Source organism: Lutra lutra, chromosome 15, assembly GCF_902655055.1.
Source record: "Lutra lutra chromosome 15, mLutLut1.2, whole genome shotgun sequence".
NCBI classification, from domain to species: domain Eukaryota; kingdom Metazoa; phylum Chordata; class Mammalia; order Carnivora; family Mustelidae; genus Lutra; species Lutra lutra.
In genome coordinates, this window is record NC_062292.1 from 41,129,926 (window position 1) to 41,151,183 (window position 21,258).

Here is a 21,258-nt window from a genome sequence, read left to right on the forward strand (position 1 = left end):
TGAATTAGGTGTGTCTGGTGCAAACTGGAGAATGATCTCGGAGTAAGGAGGAGGACTTGAGAAGTGATTGTTTGCAGTTTCGTTAAAGGTGGGGGCTGTAGGGGCGCCTAGGTGGCTCAGTGGGTTAAGCCTCTGCCTTCGGCTCAGGTCATGATCTCAGGGTCCTGGGATCGAGGCCCGCATCGGGCTCTCTGCTCAGTGGGGAGCCTGCTTCCGCCTCTCTGTCTACTTGTGACCTCCCTCTCTCTCTCTCTCTCTCAAATAAATAAGTAAAATCTAAAAAAAAAAAAAAAAGGTGGGGGCATTGGGATGGGGGAGGAAGGGCGTGGTTACCCCGACACTTGGCACTTGACAGTCTGTTTCTTGAGCTGGGATCTTGTGTTTGGGCATAAGCATGAGGATCTCATGCTTGCCCAGAGAGAAAATCCCAGGACTGGCCTCACCCTTTGGGTACTCTCTGTGCCCGGGGAAAGTTCTGGCACGATACTGTCTACGCCCCTTTAACCAGATCTCCACTGCTTGTCATTCCCTACCTGAGATCTCAAGCCTTGCTTCCAAACCCTGAGTGTCCTAAGTGCTAGACGCAGACTCCGAGGTCAGTCTGCATGCGCCCCCTGGACCTTCTGGTAAAATTTTTGCACCTGACCCTTTCCTCTGCTCCTCTGAGGCAGCAGGGTACAAGGCTGAACAACCTCTTGCTTCCTGCTCTCCTGGTCTGAACCCTTCTCTGTTTATACTGCTGAGTATTCCAGGAAACCTTCAAGACCTCTTCTACCTGTTCTGCCTGCCAGCACAGTGTCTTACTCCTGCGCTCCCACATGTCCAGCACCTAGTAAGGAAGTGCCGGACTCTGGGGTTATGACAGTGAATGAGATGGCCAGGGTCCCTACTCTTCGGGGCTTGGTCTCTCTCATGTCACTCCTGAAATGAGTGTACCTGTGTCTGTCTCTCTGTGATGAGTGTGTTGGTGTATGTGACGTTGCTTTTTCACAGTCAGGATGATTATTTTCCCAGATCTGTGTTGTCTATCTTATGTTCCCTGTCAGACATCGAATTCCTTGAGCGCAGAAATCTCCATCTTTCTCTGTATCAACCAAAGCCCAGCCAAGGGCCCATGCTTCTTGCCGAACACCCCTTTGCTTGAGAACTGTGTGTTCTTGGTGCTGTGGTCAGCACATCCTCTCGGTAATGATCCCTGTCCTTCCAGATGTTTTGGTATCTCAGTCCAGCCCTGGGATTATGGAAGTCAGAGGGCTGGGGACACTACCAGGACGCAAGAGTCATAGAGGGGACAGACCCGGTGTATAGCACTCGGGCCTCCTAATCCATGTTACTAACACAGCTGAGGCCTCTTTTCCCTGTGAGGCACTGAGAGACACAGTTGTGTACCCAGAAAGCTTCAGGGCTGGTGGAGGAGACAGACATGCACACCAATACCTCTCACACCAGCCAGGCTGTGATGATTAGCACTAGGAAAGTGGGTGAGCCATGAGACCCAGGCACAGGGTTCTTCAGATTCTAAGGAGACAGAGAGGAAGCTAGAAAGAGGGAGGTTGGGGATGGGGTGGGCAGATAATCTGATGGTTAGCACATTCTAGCCAAGCGTTCTTGGGGTGCTTGGCTGGCTCAGTTGAAAGAGCAGGCAAATCTTGATCTCAGGGTCATCAGTTCAAGCCCCATGTTGGATGTAGAGATTACTAAAAAAATAGATAAACTTAAAAAAAAAAAAAAGAATTCTTAGGGCTTTATAGTTCACAGTGTGTGGTTCCGTCTGGGGCCCACCTCTTCTGGAGCAAGCTTTGCTGCCAGAGACATCCCCTCTGCTTTCTCCTGTCCCTCATTTTCTTGCCTGAGAACCATTTGCTCAGGCAACTTGGCACTGACCTGGGAGGCCATGGGAGAATGGGCAGTGTTGCCCTCTACAGAGAGACAGCCAGAGGCCCACTGCTCCATCCCTCTTGGCCTCTACCCTTCCACCCCCATCTTTCTTCCCTGAGTCCAGGTGGGAGGAGGGAGAAAGGCTGGGGAAATGTTGTCTTTTTAAATTGCTCTGCAGTCCCACTTTAGATCAGGCCTGCAGGGGATCTGTGCTAAGCCTCCAACTGATTTCCTAGGTTTGACAAAGCGCTTTACAATGCCAAAGCCCTTTTACTCATTAAGCTGGTATTATAACCACTGTTAAGAGAAGAGAGCCAGCCAAAGGGGTGCAGTGACTTTGACAAGGTCATTTAGAATGGGAATCCAATCTCCTGATCCAGGCGGTTGGTCCTTTCCTTCATGCCCTGAGCCCCCTCCCTCGTCAGCCCTGGACCTGTCTCTCTGTGCCATCCCTATCCCATCCCCTTTGCCCTACCCCGGGGAGTATCCCCAACCTCTGGAGGGCAGCCGAGAGCCTCCGAGACTGAAGTACGATGAACTGGGAGTTTCCTGGAGGGAAACCGCCACGGTTTGGAGTGGGGGTGGGGGAACCAGCAAACTGAATAGTAGGGCTTCCCCAACCCCTCTCCCAGCATCTCTCCCGGGCCCACGAGCCCACCTATCCCCCAGCGTCATGAGCTGCCCTGTCTCGGCCCCTTTTACCTGCATCCCACATCTGCACGACAGATCCTTTTCACTGCCCCCCACACTCTGGGCGCGGCAGAGGGCCACGGTGCCCTCCGAGAACTGGTCCCGCCTCCGCGTGGAAAGCTAGGAGGAAAACTGGTGGGATCCTTTATCCCCCCCCCCCCCCGACCCCCTACCCATCCGCCCCTGGAGCTCTGCCGCAGATACCACCCCCCCTCCCGAGCCAGAAATAGACACACACTCGCTCTCCCCCACCTCCCTCCCTCGCGCACACTCCTCCCCTCCTGTTTGCTCCTCCGCCTTCCCCTCCCCTCCTTCCTGCGCTCGGAGCTGCAGCCCGCAGCCTCTACTCAAGCTGGCGGGCGGAGTGCCGCGAGGGAGCTGCCGGGCAGTGCTCGGCCAGCGGGACAGACAGGAGGGCAGGCAGAGGGCCGGGACCCGGGCATCGAAGCACCTCTGCGCGCCCGCGGAGCAGCCGGGCTTCCATTCTTCCTTTGATTGATTTCTAAATTTTAATTTGTATTTTCCCCGCCCCGCCCCTTTTCCTCCGACCCCGCCCCATCGCCCCACGGTTTCCTCGCTCTTTCCTTTTCCCCCTCTTCCTTCCTTGCGTTTCTTTTCCCTGCGCCCTCGCTTGCCTGTCTCCCTCCTCCCTCGCTGCTCCCCTCCTCTCCCCACCTTCCTCGGTTTCTTCCGTCCTTTCTCTCCCCCTCCCCTCCCCCGCCTCCTCTTCCCGGCGCTCCCGCCCCCCCCCCCCCCCCGCCCCCGCCGTGCCTGCAGACGCGCGGATCGTCCATGCGCTCCTTGCGGGCAGAATGCTGGGCAGCAGCGTCAAGAGCGTGCAGCCCGAGGTGGAGCTGAGCGGCGGCGGCGGCGGGGACGAGGGCGCGGACGAGCCTCGGGGCGCCGGTAGGAAGGCAGCGGCGGCGGACGGCAGAGGCATGCTGCCCAAGCGCGCCAAGGCGCCCAGCGGCGGTAGCGGCATGGCCAAGGCCAGTGCGGCCGAGCTGAAGGTCTTCAAGTCTGGCAGCGTGGACAGCCGAGTCCCCGGCGGGCCTCCCACCTCCAACCTGCGCAAGCAGAAGTCACTAACCAACCTCTCGTTCCTCACCGACTCGGAGAAAAAGCTGCAGCTCTATGAGCCCGAGTGGAGCGACGATATGGCCAAGGCGCCCAAGGGCTTGGGCAAGGCGGGGTCCAAAGGCCGCGAAGCTCCGCTTATGTCCAAGACGCTGTCCAAGTCGGAGCACTCGCTCTTCCAGGCAAAGGGCAGCCCGGCGAGCGGCGCCAAGACCCCTCTGGCTCCCCTCGCGCCCAGCCTGGGGAAGCCGAGCCGAATCCCGCGCGGCCCCTACGCCGAGGTCAAGCCGCTCAGCAAGGCTCCTGAGGCAGCCGTGAGCGACGATGGCAAGTCGGACGACGAGCTGCTCTCTAGCAAGGCCAAGGCGCAAAAGGGCTCCGGGCCCGTGCCCTCCGCCAAGGGCCAGGAGGAGCGCGCCTTCCTCAAAGTGGACCCCGAGCTCGTGGTGACCGTGCTGGGAGACCTGGAGCAGCTGCTCTTCAGCCAGATGCTGGGTAAGTCCTGCCTCCCCGCCCCACCCCTGCTCTCTCCTAGCCAGCTGCAAGGGAAGGTGTGGGGAGAGCTCAACCCCCTCTCTTTTCTCCTCCTCCCGGTGGGGCTCTCCAGATTTCGGTCAGGTTGTGAGGGGGCATTGGGCCCAGATGTGCAGGGCTGGCCTCCCTCCAGATGCGCATGGCTGAAGTGCGCCTTCATAAAGATGTCCCCGGGCTGCCGGGGCTCTGCTCTGGCCTGAGGTGAGGCTGGACAATGGCGTGGGGGGTATCACAGATATTCAGAAATAGAGCCCATTAGCTTCCTGTAATTTTAAAGCCCAGAATCCTAATATGGCAAAATCGGGGGCTGATGGAGACCTCAGTGGTGTTGTGATCTGTGCTTGGCGAGAGTCCATCCAGCATGGCTAGGGGAGAGTCCAGTGAGAGCCCGGATCTAGAGGACAGATGTGGGGAAGGCAGATGTGAGGGCTGTTTGGCCCCAGAGCAGAGCTGAGGCTCCACTTCCTCTGTGTATCCTCCGTGGGAGCGCGAGTCGGATTTCCCGGGTGTGGGGGTTCTGGCAAGGAGACACGTCTGGGGCCAGGGGGCGGGCGGGCAGCCAGCTGTGCGCATCTGGATGTTCGTCCTGTACCTCGGCCAAGGCCCAGGCCCAAATCCCTACCCCCCAGGTTTTTTACAGAGTGTGGAAAGGTCTGGGGTCTGGAGCAGAGACTCCTGGTTGACGGGGAAGCCTTTGCCCTTTGACTAATGGAAGCCGAGCGGGCGGGAAGGGAGGAACAAAGCTTGCTCGGCGGAGGTAGCGCAGAGAGAGCTGCTCCATTGTTCTCCAAGCCTGAAGAGTCTATGCAAAAAACCCGGAGCGGCCCCGGAACTGCGCTTGCTTTCCCCGCGGAGAGCCCTCGCCCTGAGAGGGATAGGTCTGGGATGTGCAGGACGCAGGGCTGCCGCGCCTCGGGAGCCGGCACGGGTCGCGCCGGGGCCACGGGAGGACGGCGGCAAGGCCTGGAGCCCCAGCGGGCCTCCTAGGCTCGGTGGACTTGTTGCGGTGGCTGGGATGTGGGTCCTCCGGCGCCGAGGGACCCGAACCCAAGCTGCCCCGGTACCAGGCAGGCTGCCTGCCCCGCTGGGGGCTGGGAAGGGGCGTGTCCGTGCGCGTGTGAAGGGGCGGGGCCGACGTGGGCTGTGGTCCGAGGACCCGCCGGAGGAGCTGGGGCGGGTGGGTGGATAGAGAATGGGGGTGTTGGACTGGCAGCCCTGGAGAACGCAGAGCTGGAGAAGACTGGTTGGACCTGGTTCTGTCATCCCCGGACCCCCAGACCCCGGGGCGGCCAGCATGAGGAACCGCTGACCAGGGCAAGAGCCTGATGGGGAGCTTTTCCTGGCAGGCCACATTTGGGCTTTGCAGCGGTGGTCCGGAGACTGGACAAGGGCAAAGAGGGGAAGAGCAGCCTTTTCCCTAGGATAGCCCTTCCTGAAAGCCCCAGCCTCGTCAGGGATAAGGCGGGATTGGGGGTTCGGGGGTGCAGAAGCTGACAGGGCAGCCTCCTGCTGCAAAGGGAGAGTGCCACCCTTTTGCCAACCGTGGCCCTCAAGGAGCTTATAGTCTAATGGGGTGAGACAGAAAGAGAATTAAGAAATAAAATCATTCCAGACATCAGGAGGGCCATGGAGAAAATGGAAGGGGACCCTGTGATGGAGGAGGACTGGAAGGGAGAGCTCTTTAAGCTTAAGGAGGTGATAGTTGGATTGTGTCGGAGGCAAGAGGAAGCACAGGGCAGGGCAAGACAGGGCAGGCTGGCTGGCAGAGGAACATTCCCCAGGCACTTGGAAGCGAATATGATGGGTGTGGATGGTCCTAGAGGAGAGGAATTGAGTGTCTGACTGTGTCCTGGCGAGGGGAGGGCAGTGTCAGGGACTCAGAAAATTAGAGGGCACAGCTCACTTTTCAAGGTCAGGGCTTCACTTCTTTGGGATGTCTTAGCTGATCTGGGCTGTCCCCAGACAGGCAAGACCCAGCACCGCCCTGGACCTGGCTGCCTCCTTAGTTGTTTTTCAAGAGACAGTAACCTCGGAAACCCTGATAGATAGTCTTAGAGCTGGCTGGGGGTGGCAGTGGAGGGCAGGAGATGGGGTCGGGGGAAGCTGAGCTGGGGTCGCTTACTCCTGGTCAGCGGTTGTCATTCCCAAAGCACATTGGGGTCTGGCGCAGTCAGAGGTGCAGCAGCCTTTCAGGAACCTTGGAGATAAGGAGAAAACACCCCCCCTACCCCACTTCCCAGTTGGGGAAATGCAAGGTCAAAAGCACCGAGGGCTTGATTAGAGCCAGCTCTGAATTAGTGATGGTGGCCAGGTTCTGCTTGTGTTCCTAAGTCACTGGCTCCATCTGGGAGGCCTAGTTGAGAAAGGGGAGTCAGCAGGTCAGGAGGGGCCTGACCAAGGCACATGTCTCTGGACATGGGCTGCCGACCTGCCCCGCTGACCCTGCAGAGGGGGCTGAGGGGCTAAGATCTCTGCTGGGGGGAAAGGGTGGAAAGTCTGGCAGACATACTAGATTCTTTGGGGCTGTGAGAACCAAGGTGGGGTGGGGCGTGTGGGTAGGATCTGGGGGGACAGTGCTTGGCATCACAGGGTGGTGGGGAGGGAAGGGGGTGGGAGCTGGTGCCCTCAGGCGAAATCTCTTTTCCATGTGAAGGTGAGAGTTGCGGTAGAGGGTTGAGGAGCCAGGGGACAATAGAGCTGCTCAGTCTCTCTAAACCTGGGAAGGTGTTCCAGGTTGTCAGGACAGGCCTTCACTGGAGAGCAGGGTGGCCTCTGAGAAAAATGGCGGCCTTGATGCCTCAGGATGGTGGCTAAAAACAGAGTATTTGCTCCCTTCCTGGGAAGCTGAGGATCAAAGTTCATGCGTTCCTTAGTACCATCCCAGATCCGAGAAGCTGCCAAAACTCAATTTCTGGGGAAAGGGGGTAAGGGAGCCCCAAATAAGATCTTTTCTGGAATAAAAGAGAAGAGCTGAAATTCAGTCTCTCCATTCTCAGAAATCAGCTGGGACCCAGATGGTCTGGGCAGGCTCCGTGCCCCTTCCCTTGCTTTGGAAGCTGCCAAATAACTAGGGTCCCACCGGGGAACCCTGGAAACTTAGAAGGCTGAAGGGTGAGTGCCCAGGGGAGAATGGGCCAGTTCCAGGAGTCAGATGTCTTTGGACCCTGGCCGATGGTCCACGTCAGGCAGTTGGCTCCGAGAGGAAGTGTCACCAGACCTGGGCCTGGGAGAGGGTGTGAAGCTGCGGTCCTGAGTTCCCTGTGTGGAAGTTCTGAGCTCTGCGACCTCCTCTAGAACCCAGTTTCCGCATTTGTGAATGGAAGAGACCCCTCTCATGGCTCTTCCCTACCTATAGTGATGGGAAGGGGGCTGCAGATGAAGGTGGTCAGCCCTTGAAAATGCCCCAGGCCATTTCAATGCATCATACCATTCCAAACCACACTCTTCTTCCCTCACCAGCCCTGGACCTAAGGCTCTCAAAGGAAAATCAGTTTGTTGACTCCCCACACATTCAGCGTTCCCTTCTTCAACCCTCTAAGTAAAGGGACAGAGTGGAACAGCTAAGGCAGCCCAAGGTCAGGGTGTCAAGGAACCCAGGTGGCTGGAATTCCCGGTCCCACTTCTTCAAGAAGGTGTCTGGACGGATGGGAGGGATTGCCATGGCAACAGTGAGGCTCTTGGAGGCTCAGGGCAAACTGAACAGGGTAGGGAAGTCCAGAAGTCATCCATTTCTAAGCCAATTGGTTGATGTTGGTTTTAGGGGGTTGGGGGGGTTTACTCTAGAGAATGTGTTCTGGAGTGGTTTGAATAGGGGAAGAGAAGAAATTACTTTTTCTTCAAAGCATTGGGGGGTCTGGGTGGGTAGAGTAGTTATGGTGAGTTCTGCCGAAAGAGCTGATGCCCAGAGGAGACAGGTGATACGTGCAGGCTCGCCTAGGACCCTCAGGTCAGAGGCTCCATGCCCAGAGCCACTCCTGAGGCCTTCCCAGGGGTTCCCCAGAGGCCTAGCAGGAACAGGAGGACAAAGCTTGCCTTTAGCCTTCCCCTGGGCCAGGCAGTTCACGGGAGGATGCTCATAGGTCACAGGCAGAAGGAAGGGCTGTGGCAAAGCGTGTGGGTCTGAAGGTTAGCATGCCTGTGGAGAAACTGGCCTAGAACCTTCCGTCTGTAAGGCCTCCTGCCTTCCTCAGGGTAGCACTGAGGAGAACTTTTCTTTTCTCGTATGCTCAGAACTTTTTCTTCTCTGTCCAGGCTTAGTGCTTTCCCCGGGCCCCATCCAGGTCATCGCACGGCAGCCACAGCTCTGCCTCTGAGAGATGGATGCATGAGTAGGTCTTGGGGGCGGTTCCTCTGCTCTGGGGAGAAGCAGATAGAGCTGAAGGGCCTGGAGCTAGCTTCTCTGCTTCTCATCTCCCACTCAGGGAGATGCCCTTTCTCATCAGTGGTGGCTCCAACCCCAGGCCATAGGCCCCTTCTAGATGTGGATTGAGTGGGTAACAGGACTAAGTCGCCTGGAATCCTGGGGTGTTTCCCCATACTTCCCTCCTTTTCTACACCCCACCCCCACACATACATCTGCTACTGTGGCTACAGCTGCCCACCCCCCCGCCGCCCCGCCGCCATGACCTGTCCCCAAACCTAGGCTGCCAACGCCAGATATTTTCTTCTGCTAACTTCCAGTCTTTCTCCTCTCTGGAACTGTCCCTCCACACACACACACACACCCACTCCTCACAGCCTCTGAGCCCAAGTGCTGAAGGTGCAGTTTGCTCCTTGGGGCTCAAGTTGCGCCAGTCCTGAGCAGGGGGAGCAGAGCCCCCAGGCTCCCTGACTGCTGCCAATCCATCTCTACAGCTCGCCACAGTGTCTCCGTGCATGGCCAGGGAGAGAAAAACCTTCTCCTCCCCCACCCTTCCCTAGGATCTCTCAGAACCACAGAACGGAAATGTCTAGTTGAGCCACCCACACCTAAAGCTGAAATTAATCCCTCTATAGCATCAGAGACAGGTGGGTGTTCTGTTTACACACTCCTAGTGACAGAGGGCTCACTACCTTATTTTCCTGGAAAGCACTCATTATCGGAGAGCCTGTTGAGTTAAGAGTTAAGAGTCTTCTTTCTGAGAATTTCCACCCCTGGGTCCAGACCCGCGATTTAGATCCTTACAGGTTAAGCTAGCCTGCCTTTCAGAGGCCTCCTCTTATATTTGAGGTCAGACACCTAGCCCTAGTCTTTTTTTCTCAAGATTTTATTTATTTATTTGAGAGAGAGAGAAAGAACAAGTGGTGGGGAGGGGCAGAGGGCGGGGAGAGAAGAGAGCGAGGGAAACTCTCTCTTCCCCAAAGATCAGGAAGCCCGATGCCGGGCTCCATCCCAGGACCCAGAGATCAGTCATGATCCAAGCAAAGGCAGACACTTAACCGACTGCGCCACCCAGGTGCCCCCCCAGCCATATTCCAGCGCATCTTTTCTCCTTTGTTACCTACTTTCTCCTTCCATTTGTCTTTCCTTTTGGATTAAGACTTGATAGGGAGAGGAGCCAACCCCTTCACCCTGATTGCTGGGCCTAATGGAGTCCTGCTCCCCACCTGGACCGCACCCCCACCTGCTCCTAATGTCTGCATCTCAGCACCTGGCGGAGTGTTCTTTGGGTCCAACCTGGCCTCCTCCCCACAGCCTCCTCTCCTGGAATCCCTGCGCCAGCCAGCGGAGGGGAAACGGCCGGCACCTGGTTCTGATTTGCGATGGCTGACCTCCTCCCACACCCTGTTTGGATTACCCAGATGCGTTTGAAGTCCCTGGAGCCTGCACCCTTCCCCCTCTTGCACAGGAAGGGCCGGGGGCCCAGGCGCAGCTCACTGGCCCTGAGTGGGCACGCTCTGTCCATAGAAGCCCTTGGAATGCTGTGGTCAGCCCTCCACGCGGACACCATGTCCCACACCTTCCCTCGAGTTGCTTCTGGGGACCGGGCCTCCTGAGACAAAACAAGGGCCCTCAGGGTTTCATTCTGCCTCGTTGGGTGCACACAGGTCTCTGCTGCCTTCTGACCAGCAGAGATCAAGGGGCAGACTGGGAAGGCGCCCCCGAGCTGTTTCTGGTTCCCGGCTGGAGGCTGAGGGAGGAGTAGCAGCCTTGTGCCAAGGGAGTGTCTGGCACGGTCACTGCCATGGCAAAGTGTGGGCACAGCACAAGTGGCTGGAATAAGGGATGGGTCAGGGCTTCTCATCTTTTATCAGGACCTACGCCTCTGGCAGGAGGAGGGGCAGATTGCAGAGGTGAGGAGCAAAGTGGAGGAGAATGGGGAGCCAGCTGGAGCCCCCAGACTCCTCTGGTGCATTGCAGTGCTGCGGTGGTGGGTGGGGGTATGGGAGCGTGTGGAGCCCAGCCCAGTGGCAGGCTGCAGGTTCACCCTGAAAGCTTTGGCTCCAGCAGGTCCCAGGCTCTGGCTGCCAGCTCTGTTGTTCATCATGCGTTAGACCCACAGTTGTCCAAGCCAGCTCCAGCCAAACCTCACCAAGGCCGCCAGGGCTCCCCAGAGGCTGGGCCTGGGCCTGGGCCGTGGTCGAGTCTATTTTAGACATCTCAATGACATGCTTCAGGGCCACTGGAGTGGGCGCGTTCTCCGCAGCCCTCTAATTTCTGGGCCGTAGCTCTCGCTCTGGACTTGGGGTGCTCGCTCTTATGCCCTGAGGATGTGGAAACCAAAAGCAGGCACAGCCCAGAAGACCCAAGGGATGCTGTCAGTGCTGCCCATGTTGGTCCCCAGGGAAGCCGGGTTGCCTCGTGGGTATCCAGTTGGGGTGTCATCACGCATGATCTGGTCTGGGAGGTGGAGTGATGTCCTAAGTCCCAGATGTTTTGATGGAGAGCCAGCTGTAAATGGGGACCTCAGGCTGGGTGGGAATGTAGTGAGTGTTGAAGGAGCAAGGCTTGGGTGAGTGTGCGGAGGTACTGGGTTCATAGGATATATGAACTGGGTTCATAGTCTGTGTATGGCAGACAGCGTTAACGCTAAGAACGTAGGTGAGGTTGGGAGGCAGGGTGTGAATGCTGGATGCCCAGGGGTTAGTGGGGGTCCAGTGCAACCCTCACTGGGCTCCTGCAAATGTGCACAGACTCAAGGTACGCTTGTGTGCTTGTGTTGTGTGTATGCAGGACTTGGACAGGTTTGAAAGAGTCTGAGACATGACCAGGGCAGAATGATTTCCCTCAAAGGGACCCCCAGGCAGAGGCTACAGGGCTTCGGTCTCCCTGGCTTCTCTCCCAGAAGGGCACTGTGAGTGCTGGGGACTCCTCGGACTCCTTGGGCACAGGCTCCCTTTGCCCTTGATGACTCACTAAACAGGCCCTTCCCTTTTGGGGAAGCTGGCAGCCACCCAGGAAACCTTGGCTTTTCTCTGCAAGCTCCAGAAGCTGCCACGGGGCCTAGGACTCCCACCATCCCAAGCTGAGAAGCTGCCTCCCAGGAGATCTGAGACCCGACTCTGCTGGGGGAGCAAGTAGGCCCGGAGAGGACAGTAATCTAACAGTAGTAACACGTATCCATCACTTGGCGTATAAGAGGCATTGTTCTCGTTCCTGATGTGCAGTAAGTCAGTGCTCACAATCATCCCGCAATCCTGGTACTTATTAATGAGGAAACTGAGGCACCGAACTGTAGGGAATCTGCCCAAAGATAGTGGAGCAAGTGAGCAGCAGAGCCAGGATTGGAACTTAACCCCTGCAACACTGCTGCTTCCAGGAGCCTCGAGACCCCCACCCCCAGGGCCCCCGCAGCTGAGTTTGATTCCAGTGAGTTCAGAATTAACCTCTCAAGAGTTCCCTCTGGGCAAAGCTCTGTGCCCCTGAGATTGAGGCTCTGGGCCCTGCCTCCTAGCTCTGACAGGTTAGATGAGGAGGCGAGAAGGACTGCACTCATTCCCGTGCCGGGCAGTGGTGGCATGTGCTGTGACCAAGTATGGAAGGGCTAAGGGGAGCAAGAGTCAGTGTGTGGGGCAAGGGTGCATGCACTGGGGCAGCGGGCGAGGAGGGGAAGCTCTGGAGAAGTGATGTGGTTTCAGAGGTTGGGATCCCAGCAGCAGAGATGGGAGGGAACAGAAGGTAGAAGGAGGAGGTGAATGAAGGGTTTGATCATGGGGTCCTGTCTGCTGGAGGAGAGGTGGCACAGGAAGTAAGAGAGGGAATGAGCCTGGGCAACCAGGAGCAAATGGACAGGGGCATGACGGACCCGAGTGGACGGCACTGGGGCTCCACTGTAAGCTCTGGGCGACATTTAAACAGAGGAGAGCAGTCAGGGTTTGCCCCGGAGGATCCCCAAAGGAATCCAGTGCCCGTTGGTACTTTGGAGAGGCTGCTGATTGATGAGATCAGCCAGCCCGGGGGCTTCTCAAGTTCTGAATCTGTTTGCTTAAGTGAAGATTGCCCTTGCTCCCTCTGCAGAGAGAGAGGACGTCTCGGTGCTCAGAGGTGGTCCCTTTGATTAGCAGCTGCTCTGGTGGGGCCCGAGGTACAGCTCCCTAGCCCACCAAGGGATTGGCACTGCACCCCTCCCCCCCAGCCCTGGGGAGTGCCCACAGCAAGGCCCGAACCAGACTATACACACAGGACCAATGTATAACCCACCCTGAGAGTAGGCGTAAGTACTGTGGGGGCCACATTTCAGCTCCTAGCTCACTTGTCCCATCCAGGATGCCTTCCTGAAGGAGTTGGAAGTTGGGGAGCTATTTAAAGGAATCAGAAACGCTTGGCACAAGGGAAGATGCTTTCCCGTCATCCCGCCTTGCTTGGATGGAGTGGGAGGACTGGATTAGGACTAGCTGGCTTGGGAGCCCTTGGAGCAGATGGTCCTTCAGGGAGTGAAGGGAACAGCACCCCCCCCATTGCAGGGTAGAAGGGCCCCCAGGGAATGAGGGTGCCCTGGTGAAGGCTTAGGAACCTTCACCCTACACTCAAATCGTCACCTTCCTCTGTTCTTCACGATGCTGCCAGATTGTTCCAGTTGCCATATCCTGGACGTTGCCATGGGGTTCTGTTGTTGCAGGAGCTAGGGTTTTCTGTCATAGAGGACTTGGTTTTGTCCTGGAATCTGGGCATCCCCAAGAGGTGTGATCCTGGAATTCAGGGGTTGCCTGAGTGTGTATGTAGATCCTGTCCTGCGTGGATGCTCTGTGGCCCTGACGTTGACGTGGTGTCCACGGGTTGCCGCCGTGCTCATCCTGCCCCTACTGCAGCACCTGGATAGGGGTTATGGCAGCAGAGAAGGCAGCAGTGGGGCAGGGAGACAGGCCAGTGCTGCCGTGAAGGACAGCAGCCACCATGAGGTGTGTCCTTCTTGGGTGCAGGGACAAGGCTCAGTCCCTGAGCTGCCTGACACCCCACCCACCCAGTGGGGTTTGCTCACAGCAGGCAGAGTGGAGAGGCTGCCCCTGCTCTAGCTGCCACCCTGAAGCCCAGGAATGCTGGGGTAAGCCTGCCCCGCTTGGTACCCTCATCTAAGCTGGTGGTTTTGGGGCCTCCAAGGGCCTGGCTGCAGGGTTTGGGCTCCCTAGAAGGAAGTTCTCAGTGCCTGAGACTTTAATCGAGGCTTTGGACTCTGCAGGAAGGTCAGAAACCTTCATCCTGAGGGTCCGTGGTGGACCATTGAACATACACAGACCCGAGTCACTGGAGATTAGCAAAATCGTGACAAGCGTCTATTGAGCACTTACTGTTTGCCAGCTCGGCTGAGGGCTTGGCTTGTATAAACCCATTTCAGGGGCGCCTGGGTGGCTCAGTGGGTTAAAGCCTCTGCCTTTGGCTCAGATCATGATCCCAGGGTCCTGGGATCAAGCCCCGCATGGGCTCTCTGCTCAGTAGGGACCCTGCTTACTCCTCTCTCTCTGTCTACCTCTCCGCCTACTTGTGATCTCTCTCTATATATAAAATAAATAAAATCTTAAAAAAAAAATAAACCCATTTCATCCTCACAATGAGATATTAATCAAGGGTCACATGCGAAATATTTCACAACTCTTGCAAGCTACAGAACTGGAGGAATCCCGGGAGCCCTCCACTATGCCAGATGTTAACTCTGATGCCAAATGTGGAAGTCCCAGAGGAAGGGACCTCGAGATTAGGGTGGCAGGAGGAGCGCCTGAGGGCCCAAGGAAGCACTTTCTTTGCCTACTGGTATGGGAGCGTTTCATGTTTTTTACCAGCCAGTGCTGTGTGCCCCTCCTGGTGCATTTCTGTAGACTGACCACCCAACTCTTGCACAAGACTGAAGTATGCGGAAACTTAGAGGAGTCAAGGGAGGCCATGTGGCTTGTCCGAGGTCACTTGGCAAGCTCACGGTGAAGCTAAGAGTCAGATGAGGCTTGATCCAGACTCATCCATTTCGCCATAGGCTCCACTGCCTCTTGCACAAGAAGTAGCATCTTTTTGCTTCCCATGCACTCCAGACATTCTAGAACCTTTAAGCCGAACCAGTCTTGCCGTGGTCCTGAGAGCCCAGGTCTGTAACAATGCGTTCCTTCCTGCCTCAGCAAACATTCCTCAGGTGCCACCTGTTTGCCAGCCCCTGCTGCCCGAGGCTCTCGCTGTCTAGTCCAGGAAGCAGAGCACAGGCGGGCAATTGTAATACAGCTTGTGGCCTGGGCTGTGGCCAGGGCTGTGGCCAGGAGCTGCAGGGAGAGGGCTTCCTGACGGGACATGGAAGGATCAGGCCTGAGGTGGCCATGCTGAGGATGACCAGAATAATCGGGAACAATCAGGGCCTCAGAATGTCAGCCTAGGATAAGCCCTTCCTCTGGTCTCTCCCAGTGTGAACCCTGGATCTGGCACTCTTTTTTAAAAAAGGTGTTATTTATTTATTTATTTATTTATTTGAATGAGAGCGAGAGAGTGCAAGCACAAGTCAGGGGGAAGGGCAGAGGGAGAGAGAGAAGCAGACTCCCCGCTGAGCAGGGAGCCTGACATGGGGGCTTGATCCCAAGGCTCTGGGATCATGACCCCAGCCGAAGGCAGAGGCTTTAACCAGCTGAGCTACCCAGGCGCCCCTGCATCAGTCACTCTTAACTGTGGATCTTGAATAAGCTGCTCAAGGCCTCAACCTCAGGTCCTTGGTTGTAACACAGGGCTCAGGCTCCGCAGCTCCCAGCTCTGGGAGGATTCCTGGAGGGCTGCACAGATGGGAAAGGGCCGCCCCATGGCTGCTTTTGGCAGATTCAGCCCTGTCTGCATCTCAGGGCACAGCTGCTCCTTCCCTCTCTTGTTCCCCCTTGTCCAATAGCCTCTGATTTCTAGATTTAATTTTCCAGAGTGCTGCCTCTTGGGGGTGGGGGGTTGGCTACATGGAAGACCCAAGGACTCTATCATTTATTTGTGTTATAATATCTATCTGATACGTATCATTTATTATGTATCTATAATGTCTATCATATCTATCTAATAATAACATCCATCATTTATTACATGTTATGTATCAGGCATTGTTTTAAGCACGTTACATATATATATATATATATATATATATTTTTTTTTTTTTAAGATTTTATTTATTTGACAGAGAGATCGCAAGTAGGCAGAGAGGCAGGCAGAGAGAGAGAGAGGGAGAAGCAGGCTCCCTGCTAAGCAGAGATCCCGATGCGGGGCTCAATCCCAAGACCCCGAGACCATGACCTAGACGGAAGGCAGAGGCCCAACCCACTGAGCCACCCAGGCGCCCCGCACTTTACGTATATTAATTCATTGAGTCACTTAGAACAACCTGGGGAGTTAGGTGCTATTTTTAATCCCATTTTACTGATGAGGAAACTGAGAGGTTAAGTGACTTCCCCAGAATCACACAACCAGGAAATGGGGGAGCCTGGGTGTGACCCCTGGGTGAATGGGGGAGCGGTGTAGTTCATGCACCTGCCATCTTAGTATATGTGCTACCGAAGCGAGCACATGCACCTGCCATCTTAAGCACAGTCCTCCAGGGCCTCCCATTAGTGGAGAACACCAGCTGGCAAAGTCCACAGGCCCAGCGAACCCTCCTGGGCAGCTGCCCAGGTCCTTAATTCCAAAGTGTTCTCCATTCTGATGTCTCCTCTGAAAGAGCGGTGGCTCCGGGAGCTAAGAGCCAAACACATTCCCTGGACCGTCTTGGGGCCTCGCTGCCAGCCTGGGGACAGTGGGTAGAGTCTGTGGTTGATACGCTTTCTTGCCTTCACTACCTTCTGTGTTCATTCCTCCACCCTGCACACCTGTTCTGACAGCCTGGAATGACCCGCACGTCAGGTGACAGGGGACAAATACACATCAAGACTCTGGTGGCCTGACCCGGAGCCCTGCGTATCTCTGGGACCTTGCCTCCTTGGGAGGGTTTCAGGTAAACTCTGATGCCTGCTAACTGGCTGTCCTTAGCACTCTTTGAGCCTGTTTCTTGTCTGTAGAATGGGGCTTGTGACCCCCTGCGTGGGGGGTGATTGTGAAGATTAATCAGAAGAGAGTAGGGAGCACCTGGCATGCCACAGATGATCAGTAGGGTTGGCACTGCTGCCCCTTGCCCTGCAGGCTTCCAGATCCCCTGGCCTTCCTTGTCCTAATCACCCTGGCTCTGCAGACTCCAGTGTTACCCAGGCTTCCAGTGGCTTCGTTCACGGATTGGCTTGTTACTGACCCTGTTTCAGTTCAGCTCTGATATGTTCATTCAGACTCTTGGTTGTACCTGTGGAAGCCCCCTGGAGGCAGCTTAAGCTAAAGTGGGAATTTATTATAGGACATGACACAGAGCTGGCTTGCAGGGATCAACCACACATCTGATTCAGCTCTTTTCGTACCGTGGACCAGCATTTCTGCCCCCCGCCCATGTGGTAGAGTGTGGATGCCCACGGCGCCATGCCTGCCCCGTCCAAGACATCAGCCAGTCTACCCTGGGGGGCATGGGGGTGGGCTCTGACTGACCCATCCCAAGGAGACAGGAGAAGCACGTTGGCTTTGTCCAAAGTTTTTAGGGTAATACATCAGCCTGGTGGTTGTTTATAGACTTTGATGAAAACAGAAACACTATGAACTGGAAGCAGATTTGAAGAACGTAGTCAGAGGTTGTTCAAGTTCATTACCCACCCCTAGTCCTTAACTCGGGGCCTGGATTCCATCTAGAGTGGGGTGAAGCTGACAATGTCCTCACCTCTGGGTAGGGAAGGGGACTCAGATCTGACCCATAGCTTTACCCTGGGTGTGTACGTCCCCTCTACACCCCAGGTCCTTGGAAACTGTCCTGCCCTGTCTCCGATCCCTGCATTGGCTCAGAACCCCACTGGTAGTCCTTGAAAGGTCTTTCCAGGGCTGAAGCATGAAATCCACCCCAGTGGCTGGTTAATATACAGCTGGGAGGACATCTCGGGGTGGGGGATGAGGCCAAGACATCTCGGCTCCTTCCCTTATCTCAAGGGAGAACAGATGGGTGGGTTTGATGGTGACCCATTACTTCCACAAGCATGAGGTTGGGGCCAGGGTGCTGGGGTGAGGGGAGGACCCTGGCTTTACCTTAGGGGTGGGATGTCCAATGGGGGGTGTGAAGGGATTTGCCACAGAGGCACCAGCCCTGCTTCTGAGCCGGAGGAGCCCATTCCGGCCTGGGGCTGGATTTCTGCCATTTTCCCACAGGCTGCATAGAGATTGGGTTTCCTCCTGAAACTGTATCTCTGAATCACAATCATGAAGTTCCCAGCTTCTCAACTCAAGCTGTTTGCAGCAACTCTGTATACCCTAAGCCATCACTCTTACTCTCTTAGGGTCCTGGGAGGAAGCACACAGAATATAGTGGCCAAATGCACAAAGTATGAGTCAGCCCTGAGTTCAGATCCTGCCTTTGTATTACCCAGCCTTGAGACCCGGGCTGATTTAGCCTCTCTGTGGGGCAGTTTCTTCACTTGTTAAATATGTCACAAGAGCTGTCTCATAAGATTGCCACGGAGAGTCAATGAGCTAATGTCCGTAATGCGCTCGCTGAGCATGATGCCTGGCCCTTGGAGACAGTAAATGATGGCTTAGTCGCAGTATTTCATTGTTGCCTATCCACCCCCACTATAGGAGGTTGTAGAGGAAGGAGACATGGCCCCTGTCCTCTGGGAGCCCCTAGTCTGATAGGGGAAACAGGGGCTTTGCCCTCAGGAGCCCCCATCCTACGGGGGGAGACTCAGCCCTATGCTCAAGGACCCACCAGTCAGGTGGGGGAAACATGGGTATTGCCCTCAGGGAACTTCCCTTCTGGTGGGAGAGAGCAGCCCTTGGGCCCTGGAGGTTTGTCCTTGGATCCCAGTGCTTCCCTGGGCCCTTCCTCCCGAGCCTTAGCATGCCCTCAACTGCCCCCTTTGCCCTGAGCCTGCCTCCAGCCTCACCTCCTCCCCTCCCCCCTGCAGCCAGGCCCATCCTCTCCAGGGTGCCCCCTTTTCTCCTTTTGGGGTCCTGGGGCCCCGCCTCTGTCGTGCCGCCTCATCCCCACGGAGTTCACCAGATGACTCATTTGTAGGTCTTTTCTGTGTGTGCTGAGCAAGTTGTCAAGAAGCTTCTCCCCCAGGATGCTCGTTTCTCTCCAAACACCGCCCAAACTGCAGACACAAAAATTAGACATGTCAGTTTGCATGCCGTCTGCCTTAAATTTGCATTTGATTAAAAGACGCCAGCATCCTCCCACCCACAGTTCTTCCTTCCCGACCTTCCCCTCTCTGAAGTGCGCCCCCCCATTCTCCCAGCCTCGGCCGCTGCCACAGAGCCGCGTGACACTCTGCACCTCTTGCCCCTTTCCCGGGGTCAGCTCTGCACAGTTTGCCCAGGTACAGCCTGTCCTCATTGTGCCTGCAACACTGTTCCTGGAGCTCATTGTCAGGAGTTCAGCTGCCGGCTTAGAAATCAGATGCCTGTGGCGGGGGGCCCATCGTGGGGAGTGGGGAGGGTCATGTGCGCCCTGCATCTCCGTTCCCGCCCGTTACCAGCACCATCCTGTGCAGGAAACCACCAGGCAGAGAATAGCTTTGGAAAAACCTTCTCCTCCCCTCCAGTCTCTGTCTCTGGAAGGACAAGGGGATGAGGGCATGAGCCCTCCATCTTGCCCTTCCCTCCTAAGGACAGCCAGGTCACCATCACTCCTTCCTTGGCTCAGAGACCAAGGGGGCTCCAGGAGGGTGCTCAGAACTCCTGGCTTCTTTTCTGCAGTCACACTGGGGGAGAATCTTCATTAAAAGGCCAGAATGGCCTGAGCCTCCTGCCCATTCCCAGCCTGAGAGCAAACCTGCTAACTTTTGGAGTTTCTACCGTCAACATTGCAAACACACTCATCTCTCAATTATCTGTGCCAATGCAGAAGCTTTAAAAAAAAAAAAAATAGCCATTCCATCTGCCTTGAGCTACTCTTCTTGAGATTTTGGGGATACCAGTTTTACTTTTCTGGTTTCTTTTGATCCCTTTGGACTAAAATTGGCATCCGTTTCAGTTCCTCAAACTCCTATAAGGGAGCAGGGAGCTCTGAGTGGGCAGGCAAAGGGCCAAGCCACGCCTCACAGGTTAAGTCCCATGAGAATGGGGATCTGAGGCCGGAGGGAAACGTTTGCAGAGCTGAGGAAAGAGGCTCTAGATTCCCACCTCTTCCCAGACACGCCACCTTCCTGATCCCTTCATTCCCAGCTCCCGGGCCCCTTAGGTCTGCCCATGGCGAAGGCTGAGGTGGCAAGCATCGCTTTATCTCTTGCTTCCTCCTCACTTCTAGGCTCCTGTGTGTTCAGGGAATGCAAACTGACACTAGCATCAGCCTGAGCCAGACATAATTGGAAGGGAATCTGTCCCCACACCCACTCTTGTCTTACCTCCCTCCCTACCAAAAAAAAAAAATTATATATTATCTCCAGCAGCTCTGAGTGTAGGAAACATAAGTCTGGGAGAAAAGACAGATGGGGTGGGGGATGGTGTGTGAGGGCGGTGGAGCAACTGTCCTTTATGTCCAGGGAGGAGAGATCAGGAGAAAAATGGTAGTAGCAAGAAGGACTGAGGTTAGACTCTAAGAGCTTGCATTGATGATAAAGAGACCCAGGCATGATGGGTGGAGGAAGCCAGTGACATCTCTGTCCATGCCCATCCTCGGGGTCCCCAAAATCCTTGGCTCGGTCCTCGATTGGAGGTTATGGCCCGCCCTGTAACCTGGAGAAGGAAGGGGCAGCAGAGCAGGGCTGATGGAAGTTCTGCATTTGCCCCGGGTCGGGCTGGCCTCCTCTCATTCCCAGCTCCCTCCCGGTCAGAGATTTTGAGGGCCTGCAGGTTTGAGGATTCCGGGGTTTCTGGGAAACCAGGCAGTAGATGGCTCCATCTGGCTTTCCTTGAAGAGCCAGCAGGCAGCGGCCCTCTGGCATGTTGCTTGTCAGGATTTCTCTGAATGGAATCCAAAAGCAAGAGCTAAGAATAGAGGTGAGGGCACCCAGCTCTCTCTCTGCGAAGCCAGGCTCCCAGGCAAGGTCAAGAGACAGTGCTCTCTCAGCAGGAGTGGCAGTCCAGCTGGTGGGCGGTGTGGGGGGTTAGGAGGGACCACCGAGGACATCCCCTGGCCTCTGACTCCACAGCAAGCCACAGCATCACAGTGTCTAAGCCGGAGAGGAAGCGCAAACCTTTCGTGTCGCAGAGGAGGGAACTGAGGCCTTAGGTCCAGCATAGGGCCACCCAAAGCTCTTCGCACTCCTGGCCTAGCACTTTCCCCCACTGTCCCCTTCCTCACACTTTAAGTTAGGACATCCTGATGGGGCTCCCCGAGCAGGTACTTGAAGGAGTGGGATGAGATGTCTCTGCCGGTGGGTGCTGTCCGCTGAGAGGACGGCGGGGTGGGGCCCCAGGCAAGGCCTAGAGTGTCAGAACCTGGAGGGACCTCAGGGATCAGCCCTCATTGTCCAGTCCCCTTTAACAGCTGAGAGCACTGAGGTGCCAAAAAGCAAAATTTACCTAAGGTCACCCAACCAGTGAGTGGCAGATCCAGGACGCAAATCCGGGTCTCCCAACTTCTGTTGTTTTCCCATGATCCTCCTCCTTTGGGGAGGTCAACCCACGGAGGGAGGAAGAGCAGGAGGACGTTGTCT

General features: G+C 56.0%; 1 protein-coding gene across 8 annotated transcripts in view; it reads left to right on the top strand.

The window, feature by feature from the left end:
* The window catches only part of NAV1 (neuron navigator 1), a 251,490-nt gene that overhangs the window by 93,127 nt on the left and 137,105 nt on the right, over positions 1 to 21,258 (top strand). For 7 of the 8 annotated variants that reach the window (XM_047704004.1, XM_047703999.1, XM_047704005.1 and 4 more), the window contains exon 4: positions 3,346 to 4,140. The exons of the other annotated variant lie outside the window; for it this stretch is intronic. In XM_047704004.1, the coding sequence (XP_047559960.1) occupies positions 3,346 to 4,140 (795 nt within the window). The remainder of the gene's footprint in view (positions 1 to 3,345; positions 4,141 to 21,258) is intronic. 8 annotated transcript variants of the gene reach the window in all.